Here is a 26,253-nt window from a genome sequence, read left to right on the forward strand (position 1 = left end):
TGTTTATTATGCCAGGTGAGCGCCAGGGGTATTACCCCTATGTTTGTTATTCTGAGCACTGGTGACCTGGAAAACCTTGGCCCAACATATTGGTGATATTGCAAACGTCGTACTTCTTAACTACAAGGGGTATTTTGAAGCAGTTTCCGTGGCGATCGCCAGTTCAACGGCTCTCTGAAAATCAAGTTCACTTTCAGACAAGAGGGACTTGTGAATACTCCCAATCTTCGGTCAAGGATTGCAATGTTGAAAAATTAAATAAACCTCGCTTTCCTTTTAATCTATACTTCGGTCTCGCTGTGCTTTTGCCTTAAACTCAAGGATATAACAAAGAAATAAATGATGCACATTATTGTCAAAGCACATGTATACCTTACAAGGAATAACAATGAAATCAGACACAGGAGGAGGCCATTCGGCCCATCATTCCGGCACCAAACTAACACCAGATTAAACCATAGAGTTCAAAGAACACCGTAGACCTTGCCCATCGCTTTCTTGAGAAACAAGGACTTTTTTTTCCTTCTTTTTTTTGAAATTCCAACTTCTTTCCTGGAAGTCCTTGCAGTGTTCATATGTTTTATACCTCTCCCACCTCCCCCCAAGCCCTCCCCCTCCCACATTTCTCCCGATGTCCCTGCTCTCAAATGTTGTGTTTGTGTCCCTCCCCCTCTCTCCCCATCTTGTCTACCGCTCCCCTTATTTTGTGTTTTATGTGTCGGTTTGTCTTTGTGTGATTAATGTTAGCTCTTTCACGAGTCTCGATCTTGTATACAAAGAAAAAAAATAAAGAAAAAAAAGGACGTGGGCAGGGTCTTTGAGTGGAAAATTTGATTGGTCGTGATGACGTAAAATGCCGTAATCTTTTTTAACCAAATACCGCTAAATATCCATACCCATGTCCTCAAGGCAGTGTTCTCAGTCCCATCTTGTCCCTGATCTGAATCAATGATCTCTGACTCTTTGGAAAATCCTCTTTATCTTTTTGCTGATGATTACCCCGTGCTTGCGAAGCGAAAAGCAGGGTTAGGCATTCGGTTACGCACGTTCGTATGTGTGGCATGTCTGCATTTTAAAAAAATCATTTTCTTGGCAACCGTTGGTCCGATTGACACGAAATTTTACCATAAGAGCGCAGACGCCTGTATAATTTTTTTAAATTCATAATTATGACGTCATAGGTCACGTGGTACGGACGCCATCTTGGAAAAAAGTTACACCTATATATCTCTGAAACCACTCCATGGAAGAAATTGAAACATGGCTCATTGTAAAGGGGAATAAGATATGTTAGTGATGATGTCATCGGTGCCTTCATTAAAAAACAAACAAAAAAAAAAAACGTTCATTATGACGTGCCTTCATTATGACGTTATAATTCGACAAGTATAAACGCTTCATCCCATCAGGATGAATTTTTTTCTCTGCAACTGTTGGTCTGATGGACACGAAGTTTTCATCATAGGAGCACTTCCTCCTGTAGAATATTGTAATGATAAGTATGACGTCATAGGTCACGTGGTACAGGTGCCATCTAGTAAAAACAAAAAAACGTTGCACCTCTATATCTCAAAAACCGCTCCATGGAAAAAATTGAAACATGGCTCATTTTAAAGAACTCCGCATGGGGAATGAGTGTTGTTAACGATGACGTCATTGGAGCCGTAATTATGACGTCATAATTTGAGAAGGACAACGCTTAGTCTGATCAGTTTGAAATTTATTGTGTGATCTATGCAACAATTATATTAGAGGATATAAATTGATGATGTAATCGCTTATGTGGTCTGGCAGCCATATTGGATCAAAGTAACAAAACGTTCAAAAACAAAAGAGTTGGCTCGCACCAAGTTGACCGCAGGATAAGTATTCTATGAATACCATCTAGTTCCAGTTTGCCATGTCATCCCTCATCCTTCTAACAGACAGGCAGCAGATTCTTACCTTTCCTCAGACCTCGACAAAATCACAAACAGGTCAATACGTCTTTCAATCTTGAGAAATCCCACACTCTCACTCTGTCTCTCCGAAAGGACATTTCCGCAAACCCTCCCATCTCCTTTCTCAACAACGCTCGTGAAGAGGTTCAGTCACTCAAACTCTTGTGTCTCACTCTCAGCCATATTTATTGGGCAAGCCACATTTCAAAGTTGGCCTTCAAAGCCAGACGCTGAATCCAGATCACAAGATTTTGGTGAAGATCCGCATCCAGATCAGACAGAGTTTTTACATTTTTAAAGTGATTATTCAGCATTGAGTGATTGGGCCATAAATGACATTTTCAAAAAGTTATGGACAAGTTATGACAAAACTATGTTGGATGAGTTGGGAAGGTGACAAGAACAAGCCGATTCGATTTCGGTACAGCTTTGAATCCAGATCAGGCCTATCAGTGGATACAAAACGTAAACTGATCAGCCTGGCAGAGGTATGCACTCTACCGAGTGTTGTTATAGTTTACTTTATAGTTATAAATGTACTTTTACTTCATAAATTTATTTTTACTTTTATTAAATTTATTTTTAATTTATATACACTACCGGATTTATGTACACTGATTGATATACAATTTATATACACAAAAGTTTTAGAACACCTCAATGTTTCCAGTTTTTATTGAAATTTAATCAATTCAAGTCCAGTGAATAACCTGAAATGGTACAAAGGTAAGCAGTAAACTGCTCGAGGTTTAAAAAAAAGTTTAGGTTAGCAAAAACGGGAAAATAATGTAAATTGCACAGTTATATTGTAAAAAAAAAAGGCCTTCTTCAGGGAACAAGTAATGGGTTAACAACTTACAGCTGTTCTGCAGCAATGTAAGTAAATTAAGCCTTGAAAGTTGATGCAAACAATTCCTACTGGTGTCCCAACCTCTGCTGGTTACTTGATTACAAACCACCTGTCTGTATAAAAGCAGTATTGGAACAGACTATTATTACACCCTCTGAAGCATTATTTGGACAATATTGCACTGCAGGAAGTAGTATATTGGAAACTGGAGGAAACTCTGACAGGAAGAGGTCTGGCAGACCCAAAGCCACAACAGAATCAGAAGACAAGTTTCTGAGAGTCAACAGCTTGCGTGAAACGTGGCTCACAGGACAACAGCTTCAAGCACAGCTTAACACTGGTCGAAGTAAGCAAGTCTCAGTTTCAACTGTGAAGAGAGGACTTTGAGCCGCAGGTTTGACAGGTCGAGTGGCAGAACTCTTGAAATTAGAAAGAAAGAAAATTAGAAATTAGAAATTAGAAAAAAAAATTAGAAATTAGAAAGCCATTGCTAAGATGGCAAAATAAGAAAAAGAGGCTTGCTTGGGCCATGAAGCACCGCCATTGGACTACTGAAGACTGGAAGAAGGTCTTATGGACCGATGAATCAAAATTTGAAATCTTTGGTTCATCACGCAGGGTTTTTGTACGCCGTCGATTAGGCGAAAGGATGGTTCCTCAGTATGCGACACCAACTGTCAAACGTGGAGGAGGAAGCGTGATGGTCTGGGGCTCTTTTGCTGGATCCAGAGTCGGCGACTTGCACAGTGACTGGCACCCTGAACTAAAAGGGCTACCACAGCATTTCGCAGCGCCATGTAATACCCTCTGGTATACGCCTAGTTGGTCAGGCGTTCATCGTACAGCAAGATCATGACCCTAAACACACCTCCAGGCTATGTCAAAACTACCTTCGAGGAAAAGAACAAGATGGTAGCCTTCAAATCATGGAATGGCCAGCACAGTCTCCAGACTTCAACCCCATAGAGCTGGTTTGGGATGAACTGGACAGAATGGTGAAAGCAAAGCACTACAAGTGCAACACATTTGTGGGAACTTCTGCAACAGTGTTGGGAAGAAATTCCCGAACAATATTTGAATTCCATTGTAGAAAGAATGCCAGGAGTGTGTTCGGTGGTTATATCTGTAAAAGGTGGCTACTTTGCTGAGTCAAAAAATTGAATTAAATTTTGTTAAACAAAATGATTCTATGATTTCTTTTTTATCTCCAATTGTTTATTTGTTCTATGCTTAATGTTAGAGTACATTGAGACATTAAACTGCGTAAATTTCAATAAAAACTGGAAAAATTGAGGTGTTCTAAAACTTTTGACCGGTAGTGTATATATGAATTATTTATTTGTTTTTATTAAATATTTTTATTTTTTATAAATGTATTTTTATTTTATTAGTATTATTATTTTTTTAATACAAGATTGAGGCTCATGTAAGAGCTAGCAAATTAAACACATATTAGCACATAAAACACAAAAAACATAAACAGACATAAAACAATAAAGGGAGCACAACAGTGGAGAACAGTGACATCGGGGGATCTGTGGAAGGGAGAGGGCTGGGGGGAGGGGGAGGAGGAGGGGTGGGGAGAGGGCGAGGGAAGGGGTACACGGTATAAAGCAAATTGACACTACTAGGAATTTCAGGAATGAAGTCTGTGATTGAAAGAGGTGGATTTGGGGTGAATTAATAGGGGTAGAAAAGATCAAGGTTTTGGATGGAGGAAGATGGTGGTGGACAGATGTTTTGAAGACCTGGAGGGAGGAGTGGGATAGAAGAGCGTGAGGGAGTTTTTTTTCCAGAGGTGGGAGTAAAGAGGAATAAAAGAGTGAAGGTGAGCACAGAGTCTTGATTTTGGCAGTTTCATCAGAAGAGGATTGCTGGCAGATCTTGTGCGACCTGCAGGAATATTTGGGGGACAGAGCACAGACAGAGCTGGGGGAGCAAGGCCGGAGAGAAGTTGGTAGAAGAGAGAAAGACCACCAACCTGCCTGCAGTGAGAGAGTGAAAGGCCCTCAGAATGAGCTTTATCGTGGGAGATTCCAATGATTCTGAAAGCTTCAGTGCTTTCAGTGCCAAAGTGCCAAGGAAGGACTTTGCACGATGGAGGATGCGCAGTCGGCGACTGGCTTTGGAGGCCAGCTTGGAAATGTGATTTTCCCAGGAAAGATCATGGCTGATAGTGCGACCCAAAATCTTGAGTGACAGAACTTCTTGGAGAGGATTGTTGAAAAAGTAGATGGGAGGGTTGTCCAGTCGGTCATTTAGTAGAGACATAGTAAGAGTGCGAGATTTGTCAGGATTGAAAGACATGTTCCACTTGTTTGACCAGTCTGTGATTTTGTCCAGGTCTGCAGAGAGTGAGGAGGCTGCAGACTGCCGATCTGAGGGAAGAGGAATGGAGCGGCAGAGAGTGGAGTCATCAGCAAAGAGATAGAGAGGATTTTCAAGAGAGTCAGAGAGATCATTGATGAAGACCAGAAAAAGCACAGGGCCCAGAACATTGCCTTGGGGCACTCCATCCTGAACAGGAAGAGGAGATGAGAGAAACCCATTCAGGGCCACACGTTGATTACGACTAGAGAGGAAGTCCGCAAGCCATGCGTGGAGGTTTCCATGGATACCATAGGAGAGTTTTGTGAGCAGAGCCGGGTGCCAGACCGTATCGAAGGCACGTGATATGTCAAGGGAGACAGCTCTGATTTCCTGTTTGGCATTGAGGACCTCCATCCATTGTTGAGACAGCAGAAGCAGCATGTCCAGAGTAGAGTGACCTGGTCTGAATCCAACTTGATCAGAGATCAAGCCATTGGAGAAGAGGAAAGATTTAATATCAGAAGTGATGATGGATTCCATGACCTTGCTGATTATTGGGAGCAGGCTGATTGGCCTGTAGTTGCAATACTCGTTATAAATTAACTTTTACTTTTAGTTTCATCTATAGTTTATCGTATAGTTATAAATTAACTTTTACTTTATACATTTATTAAATTTATATATATATATATATATATATATATATATATATATATATATACTGTATATATAATTATATTCTTTATTTATATATATATAATAAATTTATATATATTTTATTTATTTTTACTTGTTATAAATTTCCTGTATCGTTTACTGTACAATTTACTGTAGTTATAAATTTACTTTCACTTTGGAATTTTTTTTTTACATTTATTAAATTTATTTATATATATTTATGTATATTATTTATTTATTTATATTTAATTATTTCTTTTAAAATACATTTATTTTTATTTTATTTATTTTTACTGGTTATAAATTTACTGTATGGTTTACTGTATAGTTATATGCTGTATAGTTATAAATGATAACAGAACGAGCTCGGAAATGTACAACACTGTACATTATTCTTTATTTTTGTATATTATCTGCCTCGTCAAACCTTTTATTGGCAGGTATCGGACCTTTGTGAGGATGTTGTTTGAATTCCGCCCACACACAGATGAATGAAAACGACGACAAAAGGGAGCGAACATGAAGATCGAATGAGAGAAGTCGTCTGTAAAAAAGAGGTGACAGACAGATTGAGAGCACCGCACGAGAACGAGACCGTTATGGCGATTTAATAAATAAATAAATAACGGCGGTATATATAAAGCTCGGTTTGCACTCACGGCTCCGCCACTTGTTGCGCGTCCGAGCTGCACTTCCCAGACGCTCCCGCCTGTCCGACTGGTCGAGCCATCACCGGTACGTGTTTCCTTCACACTTCTGCTTCATTCGTCGAGCTAAATATGTTGTGCTCGGTGTTTCCTTCCTTGTGTAGTTTTGATTGAAAATCCCGGTGGTCGAGTGTGAGTATCGAAGCCTCGACGGACGTGACGCGCGATTTTCGCGCTCCTGAGGGAAAATTGTTTTACAAACGTTCCCGTAATACCTTTTTCCTCAGGTATCGTCGATTCTTTAATTCACGTACAATTCCCGTATATTTTCCGCCCTTTTCTCACATGGGGCTTGTTTGACTCCCTGGGTTTTGTATAAGATTTCGACTTTGAGGATTCGTGGCTTCAGTTGTGATTGAAGAGTCCCGTTTGGGCTGCGAGAACCCTCTACTCTAGTTCTACTCCCTCCCGATAATTAGAATCCTCCTCTACTCTACTCCCTCCCGATAATTAGAACCCTCCTCTACTCTACTCCCTCCCGATAATTAGAATCCTCCTCTACTCCCTCCCTCCCGATAATTAGAACCCTCATCTCCTCCCTCCCGATAATTAGAATCCTCCTCTACTTCCTCCCTCCCGATAATTAGAACCTCATCTACTCCCTCCCTCCCGATAATTAGAACTCTCATCTACTCTACTCCCTCCCTCCCGATAATTAGAACCCTCATCTACTCCCTCCCTCCCGATAATTAGAACCCTCATCTACCTCCTCCCTCCCGATAATTAGAACCCTCCTCTACTCTACTCCCTCCCGATAATTAGAACCCTCCTCTACTCTACTCCTTCCCGATAATTAGAAGCCCCTCTACTCTACTCCCTCCCGATAATTAGAATCCTCATCTACTCCCTCCCTCCCGATAATTAGAAGCCGCCTCTACTCTACTCCCTCCCAATAATTAGAACCCTCCTCTACTCCCTCCCTCCCGATAATTAGAACCCTCCTCTACTCTACTCCCTCCCAATAATTAGAACCCTCCTCTACTCCCTCCCTCCCGATAATTAGAACCCTCCTCTACTCCCTCCCTCCCGATAATTAGAACCCGCCTCTACTCCCTCCCGATAATTAGAACCCTCATCTACTCCCTCCCTCCCGATAATTAGAACCCTCATCTACTCTACTCCCTCCCTCCCGATAATTAGAATCCTCCTTTATCCCCCCGACAGTTCGATCCGCCACCTTACCTCCCACGACTATAAGACCCCCCCTCCTCCCCACACATGACCGCAAGACTCCCCCCCCCACCAAGTCCCCACGACTATAAGACCCCCCTCCCCACACATGACTGCAAGACCCCCGCCCCCCCCCCCACCAGGCCACCACGATTTTAAGACCCCCCCTCACTACACAAGATCCCCCTCCCACCAGGCCCCCATGACTATAAGACCCCCCTCCCCACACATGACTGCAAGACCCCCCTCCTCCTCCCCCCCCCCCCACCAGGTCCCCATGACTATAAGACCCCCCCCTCCCCACACATGACTCCCCTCCGAGCAGGCCCCCATGACTATAAGAGCCCCCCTCCCCACACGACTGCAAGACCCCGCCCCCCCCACCAGGCCACCACGACTTTGACTCCCCCTCCCTACACAAGACCCCCCTCCCACCAGGCCCCCATGACTATAAGACCCTCCTCCCCACAGGCCCCAACGACTATAAGACCCCCCCTCCCTACACAAGACCCCCCTCCCCACCAGGCCCCCATGACTATAAGACCCCCCCCCTCCCACACAAGACACCCCCACGACTACAAGACCCTCCTCCCCACACATGACCGCAATACCCTCCCCCCCCACACCTCCCTCCCCCCCCCCCCCCCACCAGGCCCTCACGACTGTAAGACCTCCCCAGACCCACTCATCAAACATGCACTCCCTCTCCAGCTGTAAGACCCCCCCCCCTTAACCCACACTGTGAATCCCCTTGATCGACTGAGACCCCCCCTCCCCTTGATCGACTATGAGACCCCCCCTCCCCTTGATTGTGACACCCCCCCTCCCCTTGATTGTGACACCCCCCCCTCCCCTTGATTGTGAGACCCCTGTGAATGTGTGTGAGAATCCGTTTTACCATCCGCAACTGAGGCTCCCCTCTAATCCCCCCCCATTCCCCCCCCCCCCCCCCACATCACTGTTAAACCCTGCCTTAACCCCTCCAGGCTGACACTCCCCCCCACCACCTTTTTCCCTCCCACCTGTGAGACTCTACCCCGCCCCCACCCTCCCCACCACAACGCCATGCTGAGACACTGGCTGTGAAATTTCCCCTCCTCACCTCCATCGCCCTTGCGCTCCTGGTTGTAAGAACCATCCTCCTACCCCTCCTCGACTCACTTATCGGCCATTCCAGGCTAAAAGCACTCCTCCTGCTCCCCCACCCCTAACCTCATCCCACCCCCAACTCCTCCACCCCCACCTCATCTTGCTCCCCCACCCCCAACCACCACCCTAAAGGTTCACTGTTCAGTGGTCACCTGCAATTTCTCAAGTTCACCTATTAGGTCCAGTCAAGAGCAGTTGCTGCCTTGGTGGTTCCTTTGCCACTTGTAATTAACTTTATTAAAATCAAAGGATTCTGGGAATATACCTTCACTGCAAACCTTACAATCTTTACCTGTGAAGGTATAAATACAAATGGGAATGGGGATTAGTAATTTTGTTTATACAGAAGAGGTTTTAATAAAGGTAAAAGCGTTTTAACCCTGCGCGTCATAATGTGTGTGTGTCGGTGAGGAAATGTCAACCAAAATGCATCAGCAATCCAGTAATAGGTCTTCATGAATACCCTAATAAAAAACACCAAAGGACTTCATGAATATGCAAACATTCACCTGGTTCTAACCCGCCAACATAATTACCGCCAACAGGTAAGTTGATCAACTGGAAACACACGAGGTTTCTGGTAACACAAACCAAGTTTATTGCTTTAACCCTTGGATGCAGTGATTGGGCCTCGGAGGCCCACAAGATTTTTTTTTTGTTGTTGCAAAAACGATGCTGTACAAATTTTTTTTTTTTTGAATGAGGCTCATTTTCACCGACTTTCATGTTACACAAAATTCAGTGACATTAAAAAAAAATCATTCAGGCTCGTGGGAAAATCATTCTTCACTTATAACCTGAAAATCCGACACAAATGCAGGCCTGGGGCCTTGGAGACCCCTCATAAATGTTGTTGAACTACCATGTTATGTTGAACACACACACACACACACACACACACACACACACACACACACACACACACATAAACACACATAAACACACACACACACACGTAAACACACACACACACGTAAACACACACACACATAAACACACACATAAACACACACACATACACATAAACACACACATACACATAAACACACACACACACACATAAACACACATACACATGAACACACACATACACATAAACACAAACATACACATAAACACACACATACACATAAACACACACATACACATAAACACACACATACACATAAACACACACATGCACATAAACACACACACATAAACACACACATACACATAAACACACACATACACATAAACACACACACACACAAACACACACACACATAAACACACACACACACACACACACATAAACACACACACACACACATAAACACATGCACACAAACATAAACACACACACATAAATACACATACACATACACACACAGAGACAAACACACAAACCGGACTGATCAGCATACTTGTCCCCAAATTTTTTTTTGCCAAGTAATAAACAGACAGGGGTGAAAACATAACCTTCATCCACCTTCGGTGGCGGAGACAACAACAACAACAACAACCACCGTGACTGAGCGAGTTCCCAATCCAGATGAACCTGCCACATTTATTGAACTAGCCTTCTCATTGTTCATATAAAGGTCTCTTCCCCTCGGCTCAATCATGCTACAAATATATTGTTACTGACACGACTTTGATGTTAAAGTGGGCCGAGCGGAATGGCCGTCGTGTCCGCACAAATTACCCGACTATACTCGACGTTGACGAAGTCGCGCGATGCTGGCTCAATAAGAAAAAGAAGACACCCGGCTGGATTACAATAACACAATACGACACCAGGGGTTCAGTTCTCAAGACCTCCGGAGGAGGTTATATTAAGGCGGAAGGTTAGATTACAACTACAAGAGGGACAGCATAGAAAGACAAGCACTTAGACACAATCTTATATTATTCCCAACAGACGACAGATAAACGGGACAAAGCTGACTCACACGGGGATTGATGGAAAGGACAGGCGGGTAGCGATGGCTCCAGGTGCACCTGGGCTCAAAGGTCAGAATCGACTCGGTCCGGTCCAGAGATGCGGGGAGGTCGCAGCGCTCGGATGGCGTCTTGTCTGCTCAAGCTGGGGGCGCATCTCACTCAGCGCTCGCAGGTGGCTTTCCTTCTCCAAGCTGGGTGCGCATCTGACTCACATCCGGCGCGGGGCCGCGTATATCCGGCGGGGAGTGACACGCCCTCGGCTCGTTAGCTCCGCCTCGTGGAATCGGCACGTTGCTTCTCATTGGGTGCGTGCGGGGGGTTTACCAGGCTCCGCCCTTGACGAGGAGCTGACAAGGAGCCCCTTCGTGGTAACCCCGTGGAGCGCATGGTCTATGGCGCTAATCGAGCCGGTGTGAGGACGCATCCTCCCCCGCTCCGCCGCCATCTCCTCTGTTGTTGTTGTAATTGTTGGGGAAGAAGATGGAAGGAGGTATGGGAAAGGTCCTAAACTCACTACTGATGCCATATAATCACATTCTGGTGCAACGAAGAGTCATAATTAATGGAGACGAGGCCTTAACTGACATAGAATAAGAATAACTAGGAAGATGTCCGAAAGTTGTCTACGTGTGGTGCGGTGGACCTGGGCACGACATTTAATGGGGGAATAAGGGGAAGGTCGGCTCTACTGATTGTTATTTACATGCAATGGGACTAGGGAATGGGGGATCGGGGAAAGTTGGGGAGTATTGGAGAAAATAGGGGAATATTTACAAGCGGATATGGAGGCCAAATTCCATATTCGCAACATTGCACCCTTCTCTACCCTCGGGGCGTCCCGACCCGATAAATTTTTACCTACTTTAGTGTGGCACGCAATGTAGTTCCCTCTACTATTAACTCTACCCTGAGTGCGACAGTTTTACAGATATTCACAAATGAGTAAATATGTCCCCCTGCGACGTTGCACCCTTCTCCTCACAGAAACACACCCACAGGATAACCGAATCCGGAAAGAATTCTCAAACTAAACATACAGCCGGTAGGGAGCATTATTTACAAGATTACGCTGATATCTACACTACGATCCAGGACCTGTCTTTGGAGGAACACATGCAGATGTTATGCATAGAGAGAGCGCGCTTGCCAACATCGATACACCAACCCACGAGTGCTCTGTGGCCGACGGCCTTTAATAACGTGCAGAGCACCCTTCCCGAGCATCAACAGCACCACCCCACCACCAATCGGTGCAGTCACCATTGTTCATTGGAATAAAAATAAATTCGACAACCCCTAACCCTGCAGGTGTCTCTTGCTCTTCTTGTGGTGCACTTGGTGGTGTTAACTATTAGTGGTTCACCTGTATGGCATAGGTGCCACGTTGATCCATAGGTCCATCCCCGGGTGGTGCTTGGCCGCAAACGAACTGCGGTCCATTGTGGGTGGCCACAAACATTGCGGTCCATATGGTGTATCGATCCCGGCAGCAAACAGCGAAAGTGCAGGCCCACAACTGCGCAGCCAGCACCTCTCTCTCCTCTCTCTCTACCCCAAAGCCAGATCCTCGGCGGTGGGAGACAAAAGAAGAAACAAGTGAGTAAGGTGGTAAGGGCGCAAAAGTGCACGCAATGTAAGGTGATGCACACTGGGGGCACATGGGAACCAGGTGAGACAGGTACGTTCCTATCGTACGCCCCCCCCCCCACCAGGAAACCTACATGGCCCCTCCCTTACCCCTTACTGTATCCACAAAACACAACACTACCCATAAACATCTACTTTACAAATCAACAAACATCCCTACTGTCTTCCCCGTTCCTCCCATAAACCAAATTCGTCTTCTCTCCCTCCTAACCAATCAAATTTGCCATTTTCAACTCTCATCAAAATTTGCCATCTCCAACTCAACATCAAAATTTGCCATCACCAATTCATCATCAGTCCCTCCTAAGGAGGGAGAGATGGAATCACCCCAATGTCTCATCCACGTCGTGATGCGTCTCACAAATCCACAGCAATCTCATTTCCTGCACACAGAACAAAGAAAACACAGGTGTGGAGTCATCATCATCACCACAGGTAAGTGGCTGCGTATGGTGCGACAGGTTCATCAATCCTAACTATTTCCTAAATGACTTTAACAACTTTACACTACCCGGGGTCTTCCTCCGGCCAAACCATTGGCCCTCTTACACTATGGGTTCTAAAAACCAATTCCCATTGGCCAAACTGTGGTGCTCTTCAATCTGGGGTCTCACTCCCCCGATTCATCTCCCGGTGCCCTCGTACAATTTCTGGGCTGCGACGTGTACCTCTCCCAGTGGGTCTACCCACCTGCACACCTCCACCACTGTAGTTGCCTCCGAGCTTACCTGCTCCTTACCCTAACCTATCTACCTGGGGAAGGCCCTCTGGCGCTCTCCCCACTCCGTGCCCTCTCTGGCACTGGGCTACCCGGGTCCATCCTCCGGATCCTCGGGCCCCATCCACAACTCTACCGGCTCCCAGAGCCCACCTGCGGCCTCACCTGGCCGACATCCTCACAGTGGTGGAGTGCCCAACCAACTACACACACTAACAGGCTACACGCCCCGCCATTTCCACAACACTAATGCACCCATTCACAACACCATTCTGCAACCGCACCACAGATGCCAATATCCAACCACAATTTACCTGTACCCTCTACCTAACACTTACACTACCCGCCCCGGGTATCCGTGATGGGGGTCCACTCTTCCCCCATTCACACCTTCGCACCATGCACACCACTCCGTACCACTTACTCCAACTCTCTCCACACACCTGTACTTGCACACCTGTGCTCTCACACCTGGTGCCACCTGCACCCTTCTCTCCCCAAGCGCATTCGCGCTGATCCACACACTCACTACTCATACACTGCTCCACACACCTGTCCAGTTGCACACCTGTGCAATCACACCTGTTCAATTCTCACACACACGGCATCATCTCAGCTAACTACTCCCTTCTGAAACTTGCGCTTCCCAGTCGTCCCTTTAAACTATTGCGCTCCCTCGTCATTATCATCCATACTAATCTACCTGCGTCCCCACTACAAGTATCAGTCACTAACTAATCTTAACGTTACCTAATGTCATCTTCTAGATCCCTACACACAATATCCTAACCCACCCGGGCTAGTTTTCACTGCCATACACCCCATAAACTATTGCTCCTTTGCCCCACCTGTGAGGGATGGTGGATTTGCCATCACACCACATCGGGGGTCTCTCACTACCAATTTTGCACATCAAATTTCGTTTTTCTCTAATTTTGGGTCCAAAACACTAACCTCATCACCCAGTCGACTCACTAATACCTCTCGGTGCGCCAATCCCTGTCCAAAGCCCGGCTTCGTAAAGCCAAGCAATGGATGCTGGTTGTTTTGTGCCAGCGGCTGGATGCGTCCGGCATTCGGGGCAGGGACGGGGGCTTACCCGGGCCGAGATCCCACGCACCACCTCGGCGTGGAGCCATCCAATGTCCCGATCTCGACCTGCCGGCACGTCTCAACAAAACGTGGTCGCCATAACGACCCTTCCTATCGGGCTGCCAGCTCCGCCTAGTGGAGCCTGGACGCGGCCGTTCAAAGCGAGGCCCGGCACGCACCGAGGGCCTGCTTCGGCTAAAAGTCGCTCTAACCTCTAACCCGTGTAACGTCGATGCTTCACCTGGACGCTTACACCCCGCAGCCCGTTCCTTGCTCACACATCCAGCTGTGCCCATGCTCCTCGTACCCTTCCTTACACACCCAGGTACACCCATTCCACTCACAGCCTTGGTCACACACCTGACCACCGAACACTTTGGCACACATTCGTTGGTCGCACACCTCACCAATACACCGCTTCGCACCCCCTCCTCGGTCACCTCCTCTGTGACAATCACAGGTGTGCCCTCATTCGCACACCCAACCACGTGCCTCACCACCAATTCCAGCGTGCATTCCCACTCACGCTCTACCATTCCAGGTGTGCATCCTTCCATCCCAGGTGTACATCCTCGCTCACCTGTCACAACTAACTCACGCTCCATGTCACTCTCACTACTTTCACCTCCATTCCTGACAGCGCACTCACCCTTACTCTTGACAGCGCACTCTTTCCCCATGCACCTGTCCGTCACACACCTTTCTCGCGCACACTCTCCCGTTACACCCTCTGTAACACTCACCACAGGTGGACACTCTTCCTTACTTCTGACAGCGCACTCTTTCCTCATGCACCTGTCGGTCACACCCCTTTCTCGCGCACACTCTCCCGTTACACCCTCTGTAACACTCCCCACAGGTGGACACTCTTCCTTACTTCTGACAGCGCACTCTTTCCTCATGCACCTGTCCGTCACACACCTTTCTCGCGCACACTCCTGCGCACACTCTCCCGTCACACCCTCTGTAACACTTACCACACCGCGCTTCCATGTGCTCCCTCGCACACGCGCTACGACCGACTCACTCTCGCCAGCACCCTCACTACTCCTTGGCACGCACTTTTTCCTCACACACCCCAGAGTCGGACTTTCTCGCACACCTCCTCTTTCGCACACCAGACCTGTCGCACACTTCACCAACGGCCTCTCACGAACACCCGGGTCCATCTCGACCCCCAAGCTCCTTAAATCCCCTGGCGCATCATACGCACGACCATATTGGTCACCACTTACACCGGGTCCTCTTCCTCTTCGCTTCTCCTCCATCACCTGCGAATCCCTCATCCGGTTAATGAGCACATCATCACGATCCAAACACAGACTTTGGACCAATTCTTTTATCTCCTCTTTTATCTCTTTCTTATCCCCTCTCCGTCGCTTCTTAATTTCGCTCATCCCTTCTTCCACTTCTTCTAATTTCTGCTTCACCTCTTTTATTCCCCGGTACGTATCCTCAAGCTCATCCTCTAAGGCTACCTTGACCGTTTCCAGGTGCGTCCTCACCTGCCGGTCCTTCGTCTCCATTACCTCTACCACCTCGTCCAACCTCGCTGTCAGTCCCTCTCGTACCATCTGACATTCCCTCTTCGTCGCTATCAAGTCGTCTTTTAGTTCTTTCTGTGTCACTTTTAACCCTCCTAATACCGCAGTGTTCCTTTGAACCTGCTCCGTTAGTTCTTTTTGTCCCTCCGTCAGCTGTTCCACCTCCTGCGTCAGGACCTCTATGCCCCCTTGTAACTTTACAGTCCCCTTTCTCACCTCCTTCTCCATGTGCTCCTTACAGTGCCTCACCTCCTCGCGCACTCCTCCGACCTCCTCACTCACTCCTCTTCTGATCTCCTCTCCCATCACTTGCATCTCCTGCCCAGATGCCACCCTCATCTGCTCCATTTCCTCCCTGTGAGCATCCAGTTTGGTTTCTACCCCCATTCTGACCCCCTCTATCTGCTGCTCCATTTGTTTAACTTCCCTTTCCGCTTGGTCCCTCATGTCCCTCAATTTGCCTTCCATACTGTTTTCTAACCCCTCTAACCCATTTTTCACTCCCTCTATCTGATTCTCCTGGGCAGCCATTCTATTTTCTACCCCCATTAACCCATTTTTCACTTCTTTTATCCCGTTGTCTAACCCCTCAAAATTATTGTCTAACTTCCCAATTTTCTTGTCTAACTCCTCAAAATTATTGTCTAACTTCCCAATTTTCTTGTCTAACTCCTCAAAATTATTGTCTAACTTCTCACCGGTACCCCTCGCTTCGTCCCTCATTACCCCCATTTGGTTTCCCATTACCCCCATTTGGCCCTCCATTCGCCCACTATCAACCCTCATTTGCTCACTCTGAGCATCCATCCGGTTCCCCAATTGGTTACTCTGCAGTTTGAGGGACGCCTGCATTTGCGCCATAAATTGCTCCATGAGGACCTGCATCTGGGCCATCCCTCCCACTTGTGCAGCGGGTGCGGCCGCCGTAGCTATGTGCGAGGCGCCATTTCGCGCGTCTGCTACCCCCGCTGTTTCGCTCTCCTCATGTCCCTCATGTCCCTCAATTTGGTCCTGGACCGACCCTGCTTCACTCTCCCCTACCGGACCCCAGCCGTCTTGATCCGCCATAGCGCGACTTGCAAAATTCGAGTTTCGTAAAACAAAACAAATTTCGGCCGCTCCAAATTTTGACCAAATTTTTTTTTTCCTCTATTCGTTTTTTTTTTTTTTTCAAAATTTGGTCGGGCCTCGAATCTCACTCCCGACACCAATTGTTACAGACACGACTTTGATGTTAAAGTGGGCCGAGCGGAATGGCCGTCGTGTCCGCACAAATTACCCGACTATACTCGACGTTGACGAAGTCGCGCGATGCTGGCTCAATAAGAAAAAGAAGACACCCGGCTGGATTACAATAACACAATACGACACCAGGGGTTCAGTTCTCAAGACCTCCGGAGGAGGTTATATTAAGGCGGAAGGTTAGATTACAACTACAAGAGGGACAGCATAGAAAGACAAGCACTTAGACACAATCTTATATTATTCCCAACAGACGACAGATAAACGGGACAAAGCTGACTCACACGGGGATTGATGGAAAGGACAGGCGGGTAGCGATGGCTCCAGGTGCACCTGGGCTCAAAGGTCAGAATCGACTCGGTCCGGTCCAGAGATGCGGGGAGGTCGCAGCGCTCGGATGGCGTCTTGTCTGCTCAAGCTGGGGCGCATCTCACTCAGCGCTCGCAGGTGGCTTTCCTTCTCCAAGCTGGGTGCGCATCTGACTCACATCCGGCGCGGGGCCGCGTATATCCGGCGGGGAGTGACACGCCCTCGGCTCGTTAGCTCCGCCTCGTGGAATCGGCACGTTGCTTCTCATTGGGTGCGTGCGGGGGGTTTACCAGGCTCCGCCCTTGACGAGGAGCTGACAAGGAGCCCCTTCGTGGTAACCCCGTGGAGCGCATGGTCTATGGCGCTAATCGAGCCGGTGTGAGGACGCATCCTCCCCCGCTCCGCCGCCATCTCCTCTGTTGTTGTTGTAATTGTTGGGGAAGAAGATGGAAGGAGGTATGGGAAAGGTCCTAAACTCACTACTGATGCCATATAATCACATTCTGGTGCAACGAAGAGTCATAATTAATGGAGACGAGGCCTTAACTGACATAGAATAAGAATAACTAGGAAGATGTCCGAAAGTTGTCTACGTGTGGTGCGGTGGACCTGGGCACGACATTTAATGGGGGAATAAGGGGAAGGTCGGCTCTACTGATTGTTATTTACATGCAATGGGACTAGGGAATGGGGGATTGGGGAAAGTTGGGGAGTATTGGAGAAAATAGGGGAATATTTACAAGCGGATATGGAGGCCAAATTCCATATTCGCAACAATATATTGTAATGCAAGTGCATACCTTGGTGCATATATAAACGTCCCTTCAAACAGGTATACACTCTGGACAGGTGTAGTCTTAGGACTGATGCATACCTTTGCACAGATATACCTACACCAATGCCCATGGGACAAGAACATTCCTTTGTACAGGTATCCACTATGGTACACTATACTTTGGTATAGATATACCTTGCTACAGGTATACACCTTGGTACGGGTATTGCATTCCATTTGAGCCCTGCACTGCAGGCTAGTATGGAGTTGATGTGAATACGAATCGGTGTTATTAACATCTCAGTTGTGAACTGCTCTCTAGTTTTTCACTTTGGAGCTAAAACGACAAGAGATGATTTTGAGGCAATGATTGTTCATGAGGGTACACGGCGCATTGTTCATGAGGGTACACGGCACATTGTTCATGAGGGTGCATGGTGCATTGTTCATGAGGGTACACGGCGCATTGTTCATGAGGGTACACGGCGCATTGTTCATGAGGGTACGCGGCACATTGTTCATGAGGGTGCGCGGCGCATTGTTCATGAGGGTGCACGGCGCATTGTTCATGAGGGAACACGGCGCATTGTTCATGAGGGTGCACGGCGCATTGCTCATGAGGGTACACGGCGCATTGTTCATGAGGGTGCGCGGCGCATTGTTCTTGAGGGTGCGCGGCGCATTGTTCATGAGGGTACACGGCGCATTGTTCATGAGGGAACACGGCGCATTGTTCATGAGGGTGCACGGCGCATTGCTCATGAGGGTACACGGCGCATTGTTCATGAGGGTGCACGGCGCATTGTTCATGAGGGTGCACGGCGCATTGTTCATGAGGGTGCACGGCGCATTGTTCATGAGGGTGCACGGCGCATTGTTCATGAGGGTGCACGGTGCATTGTTCATGAGGGTACACGGTGCATTGTTCATGAGGGTACACGGCGCATTGTTGATGAGTGTACACGGCGCATTGTTGATGAGGGTGCACGGCGCATTTTTCATGGTGCACGGCACATTTTTCATGAGGGTACACGGCACATTGTTCATGAGGGTACACGGCGCATTGTTCATGAGGGTACACGGCGCATTATTCATGAGGGTACACGGCGCATTGTTAATGGGGGTACACTGCGCATTGTTAATGGGGGTACACGGCGCATTGTTCAAGAGGGTACACGGCGCATTGTTCAAGAGGGTACACGGCGCATTGTTCATGAGGGTACACGGCACATTGATCATGAGGGTGCATGGCGCATTGTTCATGGGGGTGCACGGCGCATTGTTCATGGGGGTACACGGCACGTTGTTCATGAGGGTACACGGCGCGTTGTTCATGAGGGTACACGGCGCGTTGTTCATGAGGGTACACGGCGCGTTGTTCATGAGGGTACACGGCGCGTTGTTCATGAGGGTACACGGCGCGTTGTTCATGAGGGTACACGGTGCGTTGTTCATGAGGGTGCACGGCGCATTGTTCATGAGGGTGCACGGCGCATTGTTCATGAGGGTGCACGGCGCATTGTTCATGAGGGTGCACGGCGCATTGTTCATGAGGGTGCACGGCGCATTGTTCATGAGTGTAAACGGCGCATTTTGTCGCGATTTATAACCAGGGTAGACAGCGCGGAGGCAGGTGTGCGTACCTTGACGCTCTCCTGCCAGGCACAGTTATCAAGATGACTATGATGTGGTTATCCACAATGGATTTTTCAATATGAGCCGCTCGACCTGAATTTCTCCCTCTCTGTGGCTTACTGAAACCGCCCATAACCACCAATTGGATTTCCTACGAAAATGTTGATCAATAGCTCGCATAAGTATGGTAGCTGCGAGTTGACGGGAAATGCAATCAATCATCTGATATTTCCGATTTTAATAAAGCAAACCCAGACCCCATCCCCATCATCTGTTTATATATTTATATTTTTACCTCCGCCACCAAAGATGGATGGAGGTGATGTTTTCACTCCTGTCTGTTTGTCTGTGAACAAAATATCTCAAAGGTTGTGGACGGATTCGGACGAAATTTGGCAGAGATGTAGCGTATGTGACAAGGCCGAAATGATTAGATTCTGGTGAAGATCCGGATTCGGATCCGGCTACTAGAATTTTTTGAAGTGATTCTTCACCATTGGGAGATTGGGCCAAAAACGATACATAGCAGGATATCTCAAAAAGTTGTGGGCGGATTTGGGCGAAACTTGGTGGACCCATTTGGTGTCTGACATGGACGATTCGATTCGATTTTGGTGAAGATCTGAATATTGATTCGGATATGAGAATTTTTTAAGTGATTCTTCACCATTGGAAGATGGGGCCAAAAACGATACATAGCAGGCTATCTCAAAAAGGTATAGACGGATTTGGACGAAACTTGTTGGACAGGTTGTGTGTGTGAAAAGAAAGAATCGATTCAATTTTGGTGAAGATCCGGATCCGGCTAGTATAATTTTTTAAGGGGTTCTTCACCATTGAGTGATATGGCCAACCAGGTGGAGGTATGGTCTCCACTGAGTACCGTTCTAGTTTAAACATGGAGCAACCATGACAGCCAACCTAGATTTCATGGAAGCTTAAACATGGTGGCAATTAAAGGCAGCTCTGGGAAACGTGATGTGCACAGGTATTTGTTCAGGTAATTGTATTGTAATATGATTATGCAAAGGTAGCACATTCACCTTTTAGCTGGGTTTGATTCCTGACCAGACTAAAACTGGTTCATTGTGGGTAGGGCCTTGCATCACACGGTGCGCCGCTCCTCGGTTGGTCGATAAGCCGGGTGTCCCGTCTGCCAGCATGAATGGGAAGACCTCAAAGATTCCACGGTGTCTTTCGAGAAAAGTTGGCGATCTATCGCCGGGACCTTGAGCAAATTCCTGCCCAAATCCCCTCAATCGAACGTCAGGACTAACCAGCTAGTTTGTGAAAGCTTTGGGACATTTTCAACCTTTCCCGGCCTACACACCCCCACAAGAAGGCGAGGTGAAAGTACCAAGGTATTTACTCCGTAAAGGAAAATTACTTAAATTTACGTAAAGTTTACATTATTACGTAAAGTTATTACGTAACGCAAATATTGTGTGAAGTTAAGTAAACGTTATTACGTAAAGTTATTCCGTACGTTTACGTAAAGGTAAATTTATTTACAAGGTAAAGTAGCTCGTGGTATTTTGCCCAATGTCTTGGCAGTCTTTAATTGCATGGTGAAGTTTCTGCTCTTCTCTGCTCTTCTTGGGTTCCGTAGTTCAACTACACCGGGTCCCAAGCGGTGTTTCTACCTGGATCATGGCCCTGTCTCCCTCTCTAAAGACGAAGGATGGCGAACATGCATCTTACTCATCACTGCGCCGTCATCGTGCGCCACCCAGCCCACGCTTGTTACGCAGTCCACAACACAGGTGAGCCCACGCTTGTTACATTCTACATTCTACACTCTACACTCGGAGAGCCACATTAGGTGGATTGCCATAACTTCGTCGCTCCTGATTTGAGGAGAATCCTTCATACGAGGATTAGTCACACCAGAATTCCTTGGGCGCACAGCACAGGAGAAGGGCCCATCATCAGGAGGGGGGCCCATCATCAGGATGGTGGCCCATCATCAGGATGGGGGCCCATCATCAGGAGGGGGGCCCATCATCAGGAGGGGGGCCCATCAGGAGGAGGCCCATCATCAGGAGGGGAGCCCATTTGACCCACAATGTCCATTCCATATCCACACCAAAGGACTTGTCCCTACTACATGGGTCATGCTACCGGTATACCATGGCCGACTCATTTAAAAAAATGTACTGGGATGTGCACTCTAAATGTGTGACAAAATCATGAATTAGCGGGGTTTGTCGTTCACGTTTTTCTTTGTTTTGTCGTTCACGTTTTTCTTTGTTTTCTCGTTTACGTTTTTCTTTGTTTTGTCGTTCACGTTTTTCTTTGTTTTGTCGTTTACGTTTTTCTTTGTTTTGTCGTTCACGTTTTTCTTTGTTTTGTCGTTCACGTTTTTCTTTGTTTTGTCGTTCACGTTTTTCTTTGTTTTGTCGTTCACATTTTTCTTTGTTTTGTCGTTCACGTTTCTTTCTTTGTTTTGTCGTTCACGTTTCTTTCTTTGTTTGTCGTTCACGTTTCTTTCTTTGTTTGTCGTTCACGTTTCTTTCTTTGTTTTGTCATTCACGTTTCTTTCTTTGTTTTGTTATTCACGTTTCTTTCTTTGTTTTGTTGTTCACGTTTCTTTCTTTGTTTTGTTCACATTTATTTCTTTGTTTTGTCGTTCACGTTTTTTCTTTGTTTTGTCATTCACGTTTCTTTCTTTGTTGTGTCGTTGACGTTTCTTTCTTTGTTTTGTCGTTCACGTTTCTTTCTTTGTTGTGTCGTTCACGTTTGTTTTGTCGTTCACGTTTGTTTCTTTGTTTTGTCGTTCACGTTTGTTTCTTTGTTTTGTCGTTCACGTTTTTCTTTGTTTTGTCGTTCACGTTTTTCTTTGTTTTGTCGTTCACGTTTCTTTCTTTGTTTTGTCGTTCACGTTTATTTCTTTGTTTTGTCGTTCACGTTTCTTTTTTGTTTTGTCATTCACGTTTCTTTGTTTTGTCGTTCACGTTTCTTTCTTTGTTTTTGTCGTACACGTTTATTTCTTTGTTTTGTCGTTCACGTTTATTTCTTTGTTTTGTCGTTCACGTTTGTTTCTTTGTTTTGTCGTTCACGTTTCTTTCGTTGTTTTGCCGTTCACGTTTCTTTCTTTGTTTTGTCGTTAACGTTTCTTTCTTTGTTTTGTCATTCAAGTTTCTTTCTTTGTTTTGTCATTCACGTTTCTTTCTTTGTTTTGCCATCATTGTAGCTACGATGGAGGCAGCGGAAGTGATGGATTCTTTGAAAGCCTCGCCCTGAGCCTCAAGAAGCACAAAACTGGACTGTATGTCAAGGCTCTGCTGGTGAGACGTGCATTTTCACAGGGAGCTTGAGGTGTTTCATGTCTGTGCACGGTCGAGGACCGTGTAAACGATGTCTGTGTAAATAAATTGTGTGAAGTGCACTTTGGGTCGGAGGAGTGAAGAGGATTTACGTATCGGCTAACTGTATTTGAACCCCCAACTATTTTGAGATCAGCATAGGCTAAAATGTCAACATAGGCCAAAGGTCAACCACCTTTTCCGAATTTCTAAAATCATCAATATTCATCTGATTGACTTGAAATTTGAATTGGATTTTCATATCAGCCAACTGATTTCAACCACCAGATATTGATGAGATCAGCATAGGCCAAATGGTCAACATAGGTCAAAGGTCAACCATCTTTTTTTCAACGAATTTCTAAAATCCTCAATTTTCATCCGATTGACTTGAAATTTGAATAGGATTTTCATATCGGCTAACTAAAGTCAACCACCAACTATTTTTGAGATCAGCGTGGGGCAAAAGGTCAACATAGGCCGAAGGTCAACCACTTTTCCCGAATTTCTAAAATCCTCAATTTTCATCTGATTGACTTGAAATTTGAAAAGGATTTACATATCGGCTAACTGAATTCAACCACCTATTATTTTTGAGGTCTACATAGGCCAAAAGGTCAACACAGGCCAAACTTCTAAAATTGTCAATTTTCATCTGATTAACTTAAACTTTGAAGACGATTTGCATATCAGGTCACTGAATTCAACCACTAATTATTTTTGAGGTCAAAAGGATGCTCCACTGAGTGCCATTCTACTTTGTTCTGTTTTGCCAAGTGTCACTCCATGAGTGATTTTTCATCTGTTTGTCTGTTTGTTACTTGCAAAATCGAAGATTTTTCAAGTATATTGGTCGGTTGCGTTTGTGGTTCTGTCTGTTTGTCTGTTTGTCTGTTTGACTGGTTGACTGGTTGTCTGTTTGACTGGTTGACTGGTTGTCTGTTTGACTGTTTGTCTGTTTGTCACCGGCCTACAGGTCACAATTCTAAACCGATCGTCACGAAACTTCACCAAGTTGTACCGGTCGTCCCAATTGAGAAGCCTATTGTTTTTGGGGTCAAAAGGTCAACATAGTGTTACGTGCTCCAACATAGTCCTCCCCAAACCCCGGTCACGGTGTACCTCCGAGCCCCGAGAGGAGTCACGGCAGAAAGATGTGTTATTCTGTGTGTCAAAGATCAATTGTGAAACCACACCAATTGTTACCAACAAACAAGTATTGTATTAAGGTCACACAAGAATAACAGTACAATAATAATATTAATCAATTGTACAACCAATATATCATTCCTATGATGGTACCATCAGTTTCGTACAATATCACTCACTGTGCTCCAAGTGAGCGAAAAGACCATTCCCAATGTCTCTGTCCCAGCTTCAAACCAAAGTCGATCCACGCTCCAGTGATCGTCAGGACGATGTTGTATCGAGACCAGAATACCGTTCAGTTGACAGTCACACTGCCAAAGGTGGGCAAAGGTACCCTCAAGAGGCGACTGGGAAATCGCACCTTCGGGTATGGACGTTCAACGGCTCCCAATCGACGAACCGCAAATCCCCACTCAAAATCCACGATACACACACACACCAGGTTAACGGCTGGATGTGTTGAAATGGTTGAAGCGAGGTGAAAAACCTGGAGCGATGCGAAATCAGGTCGCGAGGCAAAATGGCCAACCGTCTGTTCTCGAGACGTAACGGCACTCCAATGATTCTCTTCGGAATCAACCGCAAAACCTGTCACGCAGGTTTATCTGTCACAGCGATAACAACTCTGTCGCAGGAATCCCTTTCCCAGGAAACCCAAAGTTCACTTGTGACCCCCGTTTGCCAGCGTTTGCTCAAAACCTCAACGCAGCTCAGCTCCTTCTCCGACCTCACTCGCTCCGCCCCCTTTTCTCCTCTTCTTCCTCCTTTTCTTCGTCCGGTTCCCGATCCGGTTTCCGGTTTCTTTTTAAAACACTAACTTTTTTTACCTTTTGAAAACAGTTATTTCCAATTCACTTAAACGATAACAATAAATAGTACATGCAACCAAAAATGTTTACAGTGGATGAGAACCACAACAACGGAAGTGACGAATCCGTAACAATAGGCTAAAGGTCACCAACTTTGCCAAATTTCTAAAATCCTAAATTTTCATCCGATTGACTTGAAATTTGAAGAGGACTTGCATATCTGGTCACTGAATTCAACCACCAAGTATATTTGAGGTCAACATATGCCAAAAGGTCAACAAGGCCAAATTTCTAAAATCCTCAATTTTCATCCGATTGACTTGAAATTTGAAGAGAACTTGCATATCTGGTCATTGAATTCAACCACCAAGTATTTTTGAGGTCAACATAGGCCAAAAGGTCAACATAGGCTAAATTTATAAAATCCTCAATTTTCATCCAATTGGCTTGAAATTTGAAGATGACTTGCATATCTGGTCACTGAATTCAACCACCAAGTATTTTTGAGGTCAACATAGACCAAAAGGTCAACATAGGCCAAAAGGTCAACATAGGCCAAAGGGTCAACATAGGGCAAATTTCTAAAATCCTCAATTTTCATCCAATTGACTTGAAATTTGAAGATGACTTGCATATCTTATGACTGCATATCTTTATTCAGTGGTTTATTACAACACGCTGTTTTTCTTCCTATTTAAAAGGCTCCTTTCAATTTCCTCCAACTCATTCCATTTCAAAAAAATATTCAATCTCTTATAATTCTTTCTCACTACATGCTCTAAATTCTCATTCATTCCACCCCTCCTCCATCATTCTTAAAGGATCGATAACTTGAAAATCACAACAAACCCAATTTGTTATAAATGTTCGTCTTTCATTAATCATCCACTTTCTAAACTCCCCCCTTGCCCCTCCCCTCCTAAACTCCCCCCTTGCCCCTCCCCTCCAAATCTCTCCCCTTAACCCCTCCCCTCCAAATCTTGCCCCTCCCCTCCTAAACTCCCCCCTTGCCCTTCCCCTCCTAAACTCCCCCCTTGCCCCTCCCATTCAAAACTCCCCCCCAACCACTCCCCTTCAAATCTCCCCCCCAACCATCCCTCCCAAATTCTCCCTCCTCCCACCTCCTTCTCAAAGCTGCCTCCTCCCCACTTCGTCTCCCTTCTATCTCATACCTCCACCTCCCCCAACCTTCTACTTTCCTCTTCCCCCCCCTCAAGCAACCCCTCACTGTGCCTCATCCCATCACCATCAAACCTTTCGTCCTCCTCATCCTTCCCTTTCTTGTAACTCTTCTGTAA

At 46.3% G+C, this 26,253-nt stretch overlaps 1 protein-coding gene across 1 annotated transcript in view; it reads left to right on the plus strand.

Annotated features, from left to right (window-relative positions):
* Window positions 1-6,480: 6,480 nt before the first annotated feature.
* LOC137427904 (BAI1-associated protein 3) overlaps window positions 6,481-26,253 on the plus strand; it is a 230,524-nt gene continuing 210,751 nt past the window's right edge. Inside the window, exons 1-3 of the mRNA XM_068117714.2 lie at window positions 6,481-6,513; window positions 21,302-21,455; window positions 22,886-22,979. Of these exons, the coding sequence (XP_067973815.1) occupies window positions 21,343-21,455; window positions 22,886-22,979 (207 nt within the window). The 5' untranslated portion in view covers window positions 6,481-6,513; window positions 21,302-21,342. The remainder of the gene's footprint in view (window positions 6,514-21,301; window positions 21,456-22,885; window positions 22,980-26,253) is intronic.

The sequence above is a fragment of the Myxine glutinosa genome, chromosome 5 (genome assembly GCF_964187855.1).
Source record: "Myxine glutinosa chromosome 5, kmMyxGlut1.1, whole genome shotgun sequence".
Lineage (NCBI taxonomy): Eukaryota > Metazoa > Chordata > Myxini > Myxiniformes > Myxinidae > Myxine > Myxine glutinosa.